At 34.7% G+C, this 12097-nt stretch overlaps 1 protein-coding gene across 2 annotated transcripts in view; it reads right to left on the bottom strand.

Moving 5' to 3' along the window:
• Nucleotides 1-6110: 6110 nt before the first annotated feature.
• MEOX2 (mesenchyme homeobox 2) overlaps nt 6111-12097 on the bottom strand; it is a 54739-nt gene continuing 48752 nt past the window's right edge. The window contains exon 3 of one of the 2 annotated variants that reach the window (XM_081931917.1): nt 6111-7510. In XM_081931917.1, coding sequence (XP_081788043.1) covers nt 7286-7510 — 225 coding nt within the window. In that variant the 3' untranslated portion in view covers nt 6111-7285. Of the gene's footprint in view, nt 8074-12097 lie in introns of both variants that reach the window. The other variant, XM_081931918.1, reaches the window with a different exon arrangement.

Genomic DNA, 12097 nt, shown 5'->3' with positions numbered 1-12097 from the left:
TCACACTGTGAGCTTTCATGACTAAAGATGGTTTTCAACTTGTCTCTTCCTGGTCTTGGTCTAAGTCCTAAATAATATACCATTCTCTTTAAATGTTATTATATTATTATAATATATTATTATGGGACAACTGGATGGAAATATAATTAAAAGTTCTACATGTTATTCATCAAAATAAACTGGGTTATTATTATATCTAATTCATTGTATGAACTCAGCAACCTGCTCAGTTCAGGGACGAGAAAGGCACCACATCTAAAATATTCAAAATTAGTATGTAGGCCAACTAGATCATGATATATATCTAAAAAAACCTCAGCTGCTTGTGGCATAATGGTCCTGCACTGCCAGTAAGTCCAGGCCATATATATATATATAAAGAAAATAGTGTAAGATAGAAGAATAAAGCATTAAAAAGGGAGAATATTTCAGTTCAAAACTGTTAAACATGGCAGCTATTACACACACTATTTGACTGATCAATCAAGAAAGCCCATTAATATGAGGCAGCTCTGTATTTTTAAAATGGCAACCCATGATTCACTGTATATCTTTAAATAAACTTGTACAGGTAGTCTTCAAATTATGACCACAGTTGAACCCAAAATTTCCATTGCTATACAAGACAGCCTGTAAGTGATTTTTTATAACTTTTCTTGCCACAGTTGTTAAGTGAATCATTGCAGTTATTAAGTTAATAACAAGGTAGTTAAGTAAATCTGGCTTCCCCATTGACTTTGCTTCTCCAAAGGTCACAAAAATTGATCACATAAGCTGGGACATTGCAACAATTATAAATAGGTGTCAGTTGCCAAGATTCTAAATTTTGATTACATGACCACGGGGATGTTGCAATAGTTATAAGTGTGAAACAGGATCATAAATCATTTTTTTCAGTGCTATTATAATTTTGGACTGCAGTTAAATGAATGGTTGTATGTCAAGGATTAATTGTACAAATGTTGCATAACTATTAAGTAGAATTATGTAGGGCTACCACATCTGAACTGCTAAAATCTATACAACTAGATGGCAGCAAATGTTTATCTCTTTATTGCATTTAGTAATTCAGATTTTTTGCAGGACAGTTCTGGACACTGTATGTTTGGGAGTTCATTTTTGTCATTCAGCAAAAGGATGGCCTCAAATTTGAAAGTGAGTAAAAAACACCTACACGATAAGCTGTTATATATAATATACAGCAATACAGCAAAAGAACAGAAAAGTGACATGAATAAGTCACACTGAAATTAATTACTTTTAATTTCAGTATTGGTTATTGTTTGAACTTTCTTTCAGTGTTCAGGTAATTGCCAAATGGCAATAAACCTTAAGTTTAAACTTGCTTTGACTTTGTGAAAAGTTTTATATCAAAGTTTTATATATATTTCATTTTTATACTGTTTTCATCTTCCACATTAACATTTCCACACATAGGACAAGTTCCCCTATAAAAAATGTATTTCTGCGCCCCATTTCTCTGCAGCTTCCCTTAAAAGCAAACTCTTTGCTTTTAGAAATAAATATTGCTTCTTTCCTCATACTTGTCTGGATCTCATTTTTATTTCTTTTTGTGCAACCCTATAGCTAAGTTGGAACCCCAGATTATTCTGCTGATAATATGGTATCCCAGATGGAAACTCAAAACTAACTTAGCTAATGGACCTAGTCTAGGTAAGTTCACATAGCTAGCAGCAGATTGTTTTTGTCTGTTGATACTACTCCCACATTCTGCCCACTTGGCACTGGCAGTAAAGGGTTTTGAATTTTGAATGGGACAGCTGCTTGAAAAGAAGAATTTCATAAGTACCTCCAATTTTTAGTTTTTGAATTAATGAATTGTGTGTGCGTTTGCGTGAGTTTTTCCCTTCTTTCTTTCCCTTATACTTCGAATTTATGCAAGTGGTAGGATTTAAATAATTTAACAACCAAACTGTTCAGAAAGTGTGCATGTGTATGTGTGTGGGTGTGGGTGTGGGTGTAGATAGATAGGTATGTAGGCAGGCAGGCAGGCAGATAGATATTATATAGATATATTATATAGCTATAGATATGGAGGTCCTCATACTTCTTAATAAAAAGCCTTCCCGAATAAGGCGTTCCACTCACAAAGTGATAGGTGGGAAGGAGTTTCCTGTACTGCTTCAAATATCATTCCTTCCAAGAGAAAAACTTGAAAACTGACTGACAGCTAAAGAAAGGGGGGCTAGTTTTCTCACTTAGGAGATCTTCTCGAGTGTATGTGTACACCCCAAACCGATAGGGACACATGTCAGGTAGGGAAAAGGAAACATGTCTCATATGTTTCCCTAACTTCTCCAGTAGGAAGGTTGCTGGATTTCTGGGTTTAGGCAGGAATAAAAAAAGGGGGAAAGCACAGAATTTATTTTTTAAAATGGAGCAATATATATGATGAGATTAATAATTTAATCTAATTTGGCAAAACAGAGGTACTTTCAATTGTATTTTTTTTAAAAACAGACCTTGAACTATTTTCTGGAAAAGTTGTTATTGAGCATACTAATGTCCCAAAGGGGCTTTTTCAGGAGGCAACTGAACTTTCTTGTTTTTTCTTTGAAGACGTTTTGCTTCTCATCCAAGAAGCTTCTTCAGGTCTGAAAGGATAATGAGAAATGGAAGGATTTATATTCCTTGCAGACAGCTGGTCATTTGCATCCTGAAATGAAGTATTTTAGAGCTAAAGAAGCCTCTTGGATGAGAAGTGAAACGTCTTCAAAGAAAAATCAAGTCCAGTTGCCTCCTGAAAAAGCACAGTAAATTGAAAATGGGACTATTTTACTGTTATTGTGTATGCATACATGTTCTCATTTTATATTTTAAATTAAGAAAATAAGAGAATAGTAACATGAGTGGAATATATATAAGCATGGCTGCCATGTTTACAGCTTTGATTTTCATAAACGTATATGCTTTTCTTGTAAGAAAGTTAATGATTTGTAACTATATGTAGAAGGGGAGTCTGGAAAGGAATGTCATGTTTTAGAAGAGTAGTCTAGATAGATAAAGATAGATAAAGAGAAGAAGCAGGAGAAAAGCTTATACTATATATTGAAAGTAATACAAACGTTTAAGAAATGAGATTCAGAAGATCTGAAGCTAGCATGTGAGTGATTGTTGTATTTAATATGGATGTATCCTTAATAATGCACTTGGAACTACAAAGATGATACTAGTTGTTGCTAAATGATTGCTAAACCTGTTTTCCATAGTCTTAAAAGCAAGAAAAAACAGATAAACACATTTGTGATGAAAATCAGTTTGGTGTAAAGCAGTGGGGAGGGAAGAGAAGAATGATGGTTCTGTATGAATAGAGATTTATATGCAAGCGCAAGCACCCAACACTTGCGTGAGTGGAGCTTCACACACAAGTGCAAGTGTTTGCTGTTTGCACAAGCACTCACACACTTGTGTGGCCCAATTCCAAATAGGAGAGGGCCCATTAGTGGGCCACAGGCCAGTGTTTGGGCACCCCAAGTCTAAAACACAAAGCTAGAAAATAGAAGAATGTGAGTCCAAGTCTTACCTCATCCATGAAAGTCAGCTTGATGATTTGGGGCAAGTCATTTTCTCTCAGCCATAGGAAAAAGGCACATTTTTGCTTTCCCAACTGTTGTTGCCTAATCTGCATACTGTTATGCATGTTACCTAAACATTTGCCTAAACATAGGCATGCATGTTGCCTAAAATGCCTAAAATGTCTAATGTGCTGTGCTATCTCCAAGACAAATTTGCATTCCATCCTCTATCAGTAAACCCATCAACTATCTTATCCAGGAACATTTCAGCATTGTTGACTCCATGTGGGACAGTCAGAAAAATATCTAAAGGTGTGTGACTTTTTAAAAAATCTTTTACCTGTGTTTTACCTTTAAAAAATCCTAAATGGGTCACGAGAGCAATTTATTCTGTTTTGTCTTTGTCCCTTAACATGGCATCTGGCAAGGATGAAAATGGAGGAGGGAAAGCAGTATTTGATTAAACAATAGTCTATCTGAAACATGAAAAAAAATGCTTCCCATGCTTGCCTTAGACACCTTTATACTTCAAATAAAAGACAGATTCAAGTCTTGCCTTAAAGACTTCAATATAGCAGAATGCAAATAGTCCTATCATAGTATGGGTGGCAACAGAACTAAGGCCCAAGACAGGAGGCTTTTCATATTCTGAGGTTGAAAAAAGCCCAAATTAGTTATAGCACTGATCATTTTTAAAGTATTCTTTTGCTAATCTATGGCCTTTGACCATGGAAATGGAAGCCACATTGAAATTAATCCACCTTGAACCTCAATTTGTTGAGGCTCATCCAATCTACCTAGCAAGGGAACCTTTCCCCAAGAGAAAAGATTTGCAAACCCCATATGTGGTAAGAAGATTGTGCTTTCCTGCTGGTGGACATAATTGAAAACTACAATAATAGATCTGAAAAATGCCCAATATCATAACAGACGTGGCTCTACTGTGTTATAGATGTATGGTGAGTGTTAATGGGATCCCGACTCTCACAATAATGCTATGTAACAATTGTAACAATCAGTAGACTCTAATAGGAAAAACTGCAGTTACTTCAGGAAAAGTTCTCTAAGCTACTGAAAATTAAACAGCATTGGATTTGGTTAGCTTTCACCAACCAAACTGCCTGCTGATGTCTTACTGCGCCTCTTACTGCTGATCACCACAGATGCCAAGACCAACCTACCAGATTGTCATCATTGAAGAGCAATTGAGTTGATTGGGTTTATGCTGGGACTCATGGAAAAGGGAGATATAGAGGGACAAAACTGGATATTCATTTGTAGGCTTGTAATTATTGGCATGCTCTTATATGCTATTATTATTGATGTATCATGTATAAACAATGCATATGGGCAAAACAAGACTATAAATGAATCCCCCCTGAAATGAAACTCCAGGAAAAACTTTCAAGAAAACTGGATGTAACAGAGTGTGATATTTGGTTTTTTATTCACCCTTTCAAATTATTTCCCTCCCAAAATAATTTATCAGTCCACAGAACATAGGATTGCAGAGCTGTTGCTTTTCCCCCCTAACAATGTTAACTAATGGACCACTCTACCTAAACAAGGGGGAAATTGTGAGTAGTTTTATATCAAAATATATTTTATTTTTTATACTGTTTCCATCTTTCTTTAAAACCTTAACAGAATCCACAATGGACTTAGAATCAGCATCTGCACTCATTGACAGTCAAGATGAAACTAAGTTAATGAAGTAAAAATAGCAAAAGGGAGGGGGAGGAATCTTTTACTCAAACTTCCACAAACCTTAAATATAAATTACCTAGTCCTAAGCCACATATCAAAGGATAAGGTCTGTAAATACAAAGAGAGTTAATTAAATTAGGTCTCCCAGCAGAACTGCATGTTTACAAACATCAGAGACAAACTTACATACAGACACAGACACACGTCACCCTAAAATCAGCATGTTGATATTTCCACACCAAGGACAAGCTCCCATATTAAAATTGGGTTGCTGTACCCCATTTCTCTACAGCTGTACCTAAAAGCAAACTCGTTGCTTTTAGGAATAAATGTTTCTTCTTCAGAACTGTCTGGATCTCATTTTTATTTAATCTTGAGTAACCCCAGCTCAAGTTGAAACCTCAAATTATTCTTCTGACAAGTTCTATGATATGGGATATTACATTATTATTAGTGTTAAATTACATGTAAAATTTATTTATCAAAATTTATTTTCTTTAAAATAAATCCTTTAAAACATTTCTTTAAAAATATTGGGTGGCTTATGTCTTTTTGAGTATTTGTGATCATAATATATGATTGTTTAATTTACACCATGTTTTAAAGTTGCCATTTCCCTCCTTCCATTTCCAGAAAGTAGGTGCAAGAAAAATATCCATTTCTCAGTTGTCTGAAAGCTGGTAAAATAATTTAACATAGTCCATGTTGTTCTTGGCGAAAGGCTTCCTTTGGATTGCTTTTTCCTATTAGAGGGAAGAATTTCCCCACTGTATCAAGCTTTATCCAATATGAAGTGCCCCATTTGTACAATGCAAACATAGAGAGAATATTATGGTTCTAATATTTTGAGTTGTCCATAAAACTCTAAAGAAGAACAAGTCTTATTCAAAAGGAACATTTATTAAGCATTTCCTTTACAAAGTACAATCAATGTTTTGTTTAAAATTTTGGATTGTTCCTATTTCATTGTATATACACAAAAGCTTAAAAGAGGGGAGAAAATATCCTTATTTTTTGTGTTCTATGCACAAACATATTTAATAAAACTTGATCATTACACAGAGAACTTTGCCTTATTAATTTGAATACTTAATATTAGAAAATTAATATCTGATTACTAACACAAAATAATGGAAGGTAACAACTTTCTCATTTGTAAGAAAATACTGTTCACAATTCATTTTGAAGCAGCTTTATTAGATGTACTGGTACTACTCTGAATTATATCCAGCTATAAGAATCATATGCCTATTAAATTATTGTAGTAATAAATTCCAATTATTAATCAAGATTCAGTTTCTTTTCATAATAGGCATGATTCTTCTTTAAAAAAAAGAATAATTTTTTGCTCTTAGCAAAACTTTGCTGTTAGAAAGTAAGAAGATTTGAGGAACAAGGTTTAATAATTTCCTATTAGCAGCAGTTGATAGTAAATGCAACATAAATTTTGTTTTGTCTATGGTATAAGGATTTCAACTAGCAGACTCATTTATACTACTTGTTATGTGAATGCAAATGTCTGCATGTATTCTACAACTCTGAAACACAAAATTTTAAAAAAAAGATTTTAAAAAGCCTTTTATTCTCATGGGTGACTATTGCAGTCAGCTAATATGAATGCACTGCTAAAATGAGTGAAAAGTAAAAATGCTGAAAAGTAGATATATACAAATTAAAATACAATTCTTATCCTCTTGAGACAGTGTTTCTGTTGGCACTGTGTGGAAAGCAACGTCATTGTTTGATGCAAGCTAAAGCAACAATATCTGCTCCATTGTCACTGAAAGGACAAGCGAATCTGGAATGTTGAAAAGCAAATGTATCTCCTGCTTCTACTCACAAGGCACATGGGAGGCATGGCACTTACTGAATCTAAGCACAAATAATAATAATAGTTCAAGAGTAGCAGAAATAGTAAGTCCTAAGTTACTTTCGTTTTGATTGTCAGAAAGTCAGTCACTTGCATACATCAATGTCCACATAAGCTCGCTGTGTTAAACATGGCTTTCCTGAGAACAGACCTAGGATTCCTTCCTGCCTTATCATAAGTGTGCATGCTCAGAGCTATGATCACTGTCGTGGCTGTCGTCATTTGCCAGGGAGTCCCCTGTGTGTTGGAGACTGGCAGCACCAATGCCAGAAAGCTCTGATGGGAGCAGAGTGCCTTTTTTCACGTTTACCAATTCTTTCTCTCGGGCTGCAGCTCCCTGTTGCCCTCCTTTTACCCGTTTCCATTTCATCCGTCTGTTCTGGAACCAAACTTTTACCTTTAATCAGAACATGCAAACAAACAAGAACACCATCAGTAAATGGCCACACATCTCTTATCAGGGGAAAAAGCAACGGCATGTGCTCACTCCTTATCTTTTAAATCGCTTAAAATGGGAAATAAGCAGCCTATGGCCCCTAGGGCTTGATGGGCCTATGATTAATTTCTGGGATATATTCAGAAGATCCACTCAGATCTCTGGTAAGAGCTATCAGTTGGTCCTTAAGTCCTGTTGAAAAGAGAAAAGAAACCTTTACTTGATTTTTATCTCATCTTTACTATTGTTTATAAATAATGCAAGGCAATGAACATACCTAATACTCCGTCCTCTTCCTATTTTGCCCACAACAACCTTGTGAGGTGGGTTAGACTGAAAGAGATTGACTGATCCAAAGTCACCTAGCTGGTTTTTCATCCTTAGGGAAGGACTGGAAGTCATGATTTCCTGGTTCGTAGGCCAGCACCTTAATCACTAGACCGAATTGTCAGAACTTGGTGTCAAAGCAATAAGAGGTACTTTTCTTCAACCAGGCTCAGCATGTGGTATCCTATAAAAATGCACTGGAAGAAACTATTTAGGATAAAGTCATTGTGAATAAATGCTTGTTGTATAAAGGTTCTTGTACTTATGTGTTTAAGTTTTCAAGTGGTTTTATGGTATTGCAACTATTGTATCTATTAGGAAATATTTATAAAATTGCATGCCTATTTCATGTTAGAAGCCTTGCCAAGGATATGTTGCTTAAAACCTTAGATTGGTAACAGAAAACTGAATTTAAAATAAGCCAATCTGAATACATTTTTATTTAACTATTTTTGTGGGCTTCCATTTGTATATTTTTAGTTTCCAAGTGGTTGTCTGGTGTTGCAAGCATTGTATTTATTATCAAGAATTTATAAAATACATTTGAGTCATCTGTGGATTGAAAAGTGTTCCAAGATTCTATTGGGTTTTCTGCCAAAGGGAACCAACGTGCCATTTTTAATATTAGTTTCACCACCGTTCAGTAAGTGACAGATTAGCTCACCAATGTTATAAAGTGTTGCAGCACAGACATTCATTTGCACCCCTAAAAGCAGACAGCCTTGTTATTCTTAAATATATATTATTTATACTGTGGTCCTGGAAATCCAGAATATGTCATTCTTAAGGGAGAAAGGGTTGGATATAAAATTCTGCACAGTGGAAACTTGTGGAGAGGGAAAATTGCCATATCCCTGGTTATAGCTAATTATACATGTTTTGGAGCTTTAAAAAAACAACCTCAAGGACTTTTAGAGCATGATGCATTGTATATGAGCTGAAGAACCACAATATTTCTATATTATAAAGTCATATTTTATATTCATGAAATGTATATAGATCAAGAATACATTTTGGAAATTCATTTAAATTCTATTAAAAATGATGATGTTTTTAACTTTAATTTTAAAGTTGAAACGTATAAGGCAAGCTTGTATAATTCACTTATTTATGTCAGGCTCCTATTGTAACTAGACTACCTTAAGTATCTAGAAATTGCGCATAGTTATTTCAGATTAGTAAAAACAAACTTCTCCACCATGCTGAACACATCATTTCTTCTATACAGGTTGCCAGAGCCAAAAGGAGCAGGCATGTATTTAATTGCTAGCTGTTCTGATGTGAAGAAATACTGCTACACCATCTGTCAAAAGCTTTCATAGAAACAGTGTCAAAAGATTCATAATGCTTGTTCTCTTCATGTATTTCTTTGGATAAATTATTCGTGTCACTTTTCACAATGAATTTCCTCTAGTAAAATGTTGATGTGTTGGCTAATACTACCTGCATTAACTATAATGCTTGGGATGATTATGTTGATGTAAAATCAGTGAATTGAGTAAACTGTGGGTTGATTATTGGTATTTTATCAAATCCTTTTTTGATAGTTTATGCATACATCCACAAATGAACAAAAATGTTTGGAGAAGTGGGGGAGACATCCATGTGTCATTGTCTATCTATCTCTACATGCTGCATTTATCTGATAGGAAAACATAATTTCCTCCTCCACATACACTGTGAATTAGAAGGAGGAGATGATATGGGATAGGTTGAAATGGGGTGGGGTGAGACTGGATGGGACAGGGCAGGGCAGGGCAGAACAGCATAGGTGATAGATAAGATAGGGGATAAGATATAGGGCATTATAGGAAATGATAAGATATAGGATATGTTAGGAGATAGCAGAAGAGAAGATGGGAGGGGAGGGGGAGAGAAGAGAACAAGAAAGGAGGAACAAGACAAAAGGATATAAAAGAGGGTAGGGTAAGGTAGATTAGGGTAGGATTGGATGGGATAGGATAGGGTAGGTAAGGTTGACAGATAGGAGACGATAGGAAATAGGAAATGATAAAAGATAGGCGAAGATAGGATATATAAGTTTGGATAGGATAGGATAGTTGCGCAAAACAAATATATAAAGACTACTGCTAATAAACAATAAGTTATTAATTCAATTGTTTTTGCTTCCTGGTCTGTCCATTTTTGAAGGGTGGCACTTGACAGGCATGCTCAGCCACTTATATATTGCATCAAATATACATACACATATACAGATAGTCTTCCACTTACAAACATAATTGGGACTGGAACTTCATTGCCAAATGAAGCAGTTGTTAAGTGATATGGCTCCAATTTTACAACCATTTTACTGGGATAATTAAACATATTACCATGGTCATTAAGTGAATCATATAGTTATTAAGTGAATATGGCCTCACCCATTGACTTTTCTTGTTGGTAACAGTAAATATCCCAGGATAGTACAATCAGCACAATACATAGTGGTTGCCAAATATGTGGGTTTTGATCATGTGACCATGACAGTCTTAAATGTGAGGACAGTTGGATTTCAGTTGGAATGTCAGCTCTAAATTTATAAGATGGAAAAAGTCTAAACCACTTTTTACTGCATTTATTTACTGTTTTATTTGTACTATTCTTTTGGAGTGATGATAAAGTTATATTCACAGTTGTATTCCCTTTGAATATATATAGCAATTAGAAATTAAAGGAATGCTAGTGTATTTGTGTCCAAAATGACATTATATGCATTTTATCCAAACTTCTCATGCTATAGTTTTCTTTTCTTTTCTTACCATTTTCTTGCAAGTGCAAATCTGCTTTTTTATTTGGATCAACCAAGTGTTAATTTACAGGTTGTCACAGAAATTGACCAAGCGGCTTATCGTCCAACCATCATGTCAAGGTCTCAGACAGAATGACTAGTCCAAAGTCACTCAGATGGCTTTCATGCCAAAGGCAGCATTAGAACTCAATTTCTTGGTTTCTAGCCTGGTGCCTTAATCCTAGACCAAACTGCCTGTCTTCTCACAATATAATTAATGGAACATATACAATATTTTATAAAATGAACAATGTAGCAAAAAAATATGTTTATCTCAAGAGAAATGAGCAAATCAAGATCAAAAATTTAACTATTCTACTATCACTATGATAAATGAAAATCTTATATCCTTATTCAGCACATGTAATCCTCAACTAAGAACCATTTATTTAGCAATCATTCAAATTTACAATGGCATTGAGAAAAGTAACGTATGACTTGCACTTATGAAAATCACAGCATTGCTACAGTCATAGGATCAAAAGTCAACACCTGACAACTGGCATGTGTTGATAACGGTTGCAGCATGCTGAGGTCATGTGATTATCATTTATGACCTTCTCAGTCAGCTTCCAACAAGTAGGGAAAAATGACCACATTTTACTTAACTGCAATGATTCATTTAACAACCATAAAAAATAATTTTAAAATTATGTGTGACTCAATAACCTTGCCTAGGAAATTCTGGTCCCCCTTATGATTGTAAGTTAGGTGGAATGCTAATGGAAATAAAAACTCATGATACAAAAACAGCAATCTTCCATTATGTCAAAATGTACCCCCCCCCAAAAAAAAACACCTAATCTGGAAACTCTAAAAAAATCTTATGAGGCTTTATTGAAGGAAATATAAGACATATCCCTGTAAAATCTGAATTGTATCACAAAAGAATATAAGATCAACTTGTATTTTGGCACAGTGAAGTTAGAAATAATACAAAAGGAGAGGTGCTTGGTCAAACTAAATAGCTTTCAGATGAATCAGTTGGTAAATTTCAGCCTTAATTACTAAGATAGCTGAAGAGCAGATGTGTTCAGTTTTGAAACTTTTAAGGAAGTATTGTTAATGAGAAAGGAAAAATAACATTCTGTATATCTGAGAAATTTAAATAGGTGAAGAAAACGACCCTGAAATAGAATGTAAACATGAGTAAACTAATGTCAAATATAACCATGCATGCAAAATAGCAAATACTATTAACTTTTATTTATTTATTTACTTATTAGATTTATATGCCATCCATCTTGTCTAGAGGCGACTCTTGAGTTTCTAATTGCACTATGGAGTGTTCTATGTGTCCAAGCTTATTTGTAGAGTTGGGCAAACACAGGGCAGCTAGAGATATCTTAGCTGAATTCACTCTAGCAAAGTACATACATAAAAAGAATCAAGGCAAGGACCCTCTGAGGACCCAAGGAAATGGAAGTGACAGA

The sequence above is a fragment of the Natrix helvetica genome (genome assembly GCF_964273705.1).
Source record: "Natrix helvetica genome assembly, chromosome: Z".
NCBI classification, from domain to species: Eukaryota; Metazoa; Chordata; class Lepidosauria; order Squamata; family Natricidae; genus Natrix; species Natrix helvetica.
Note: the sequence above shows the minus strand (reverse complement) of the source record. Positions and strands in the feature narration are given on the sequence as shown.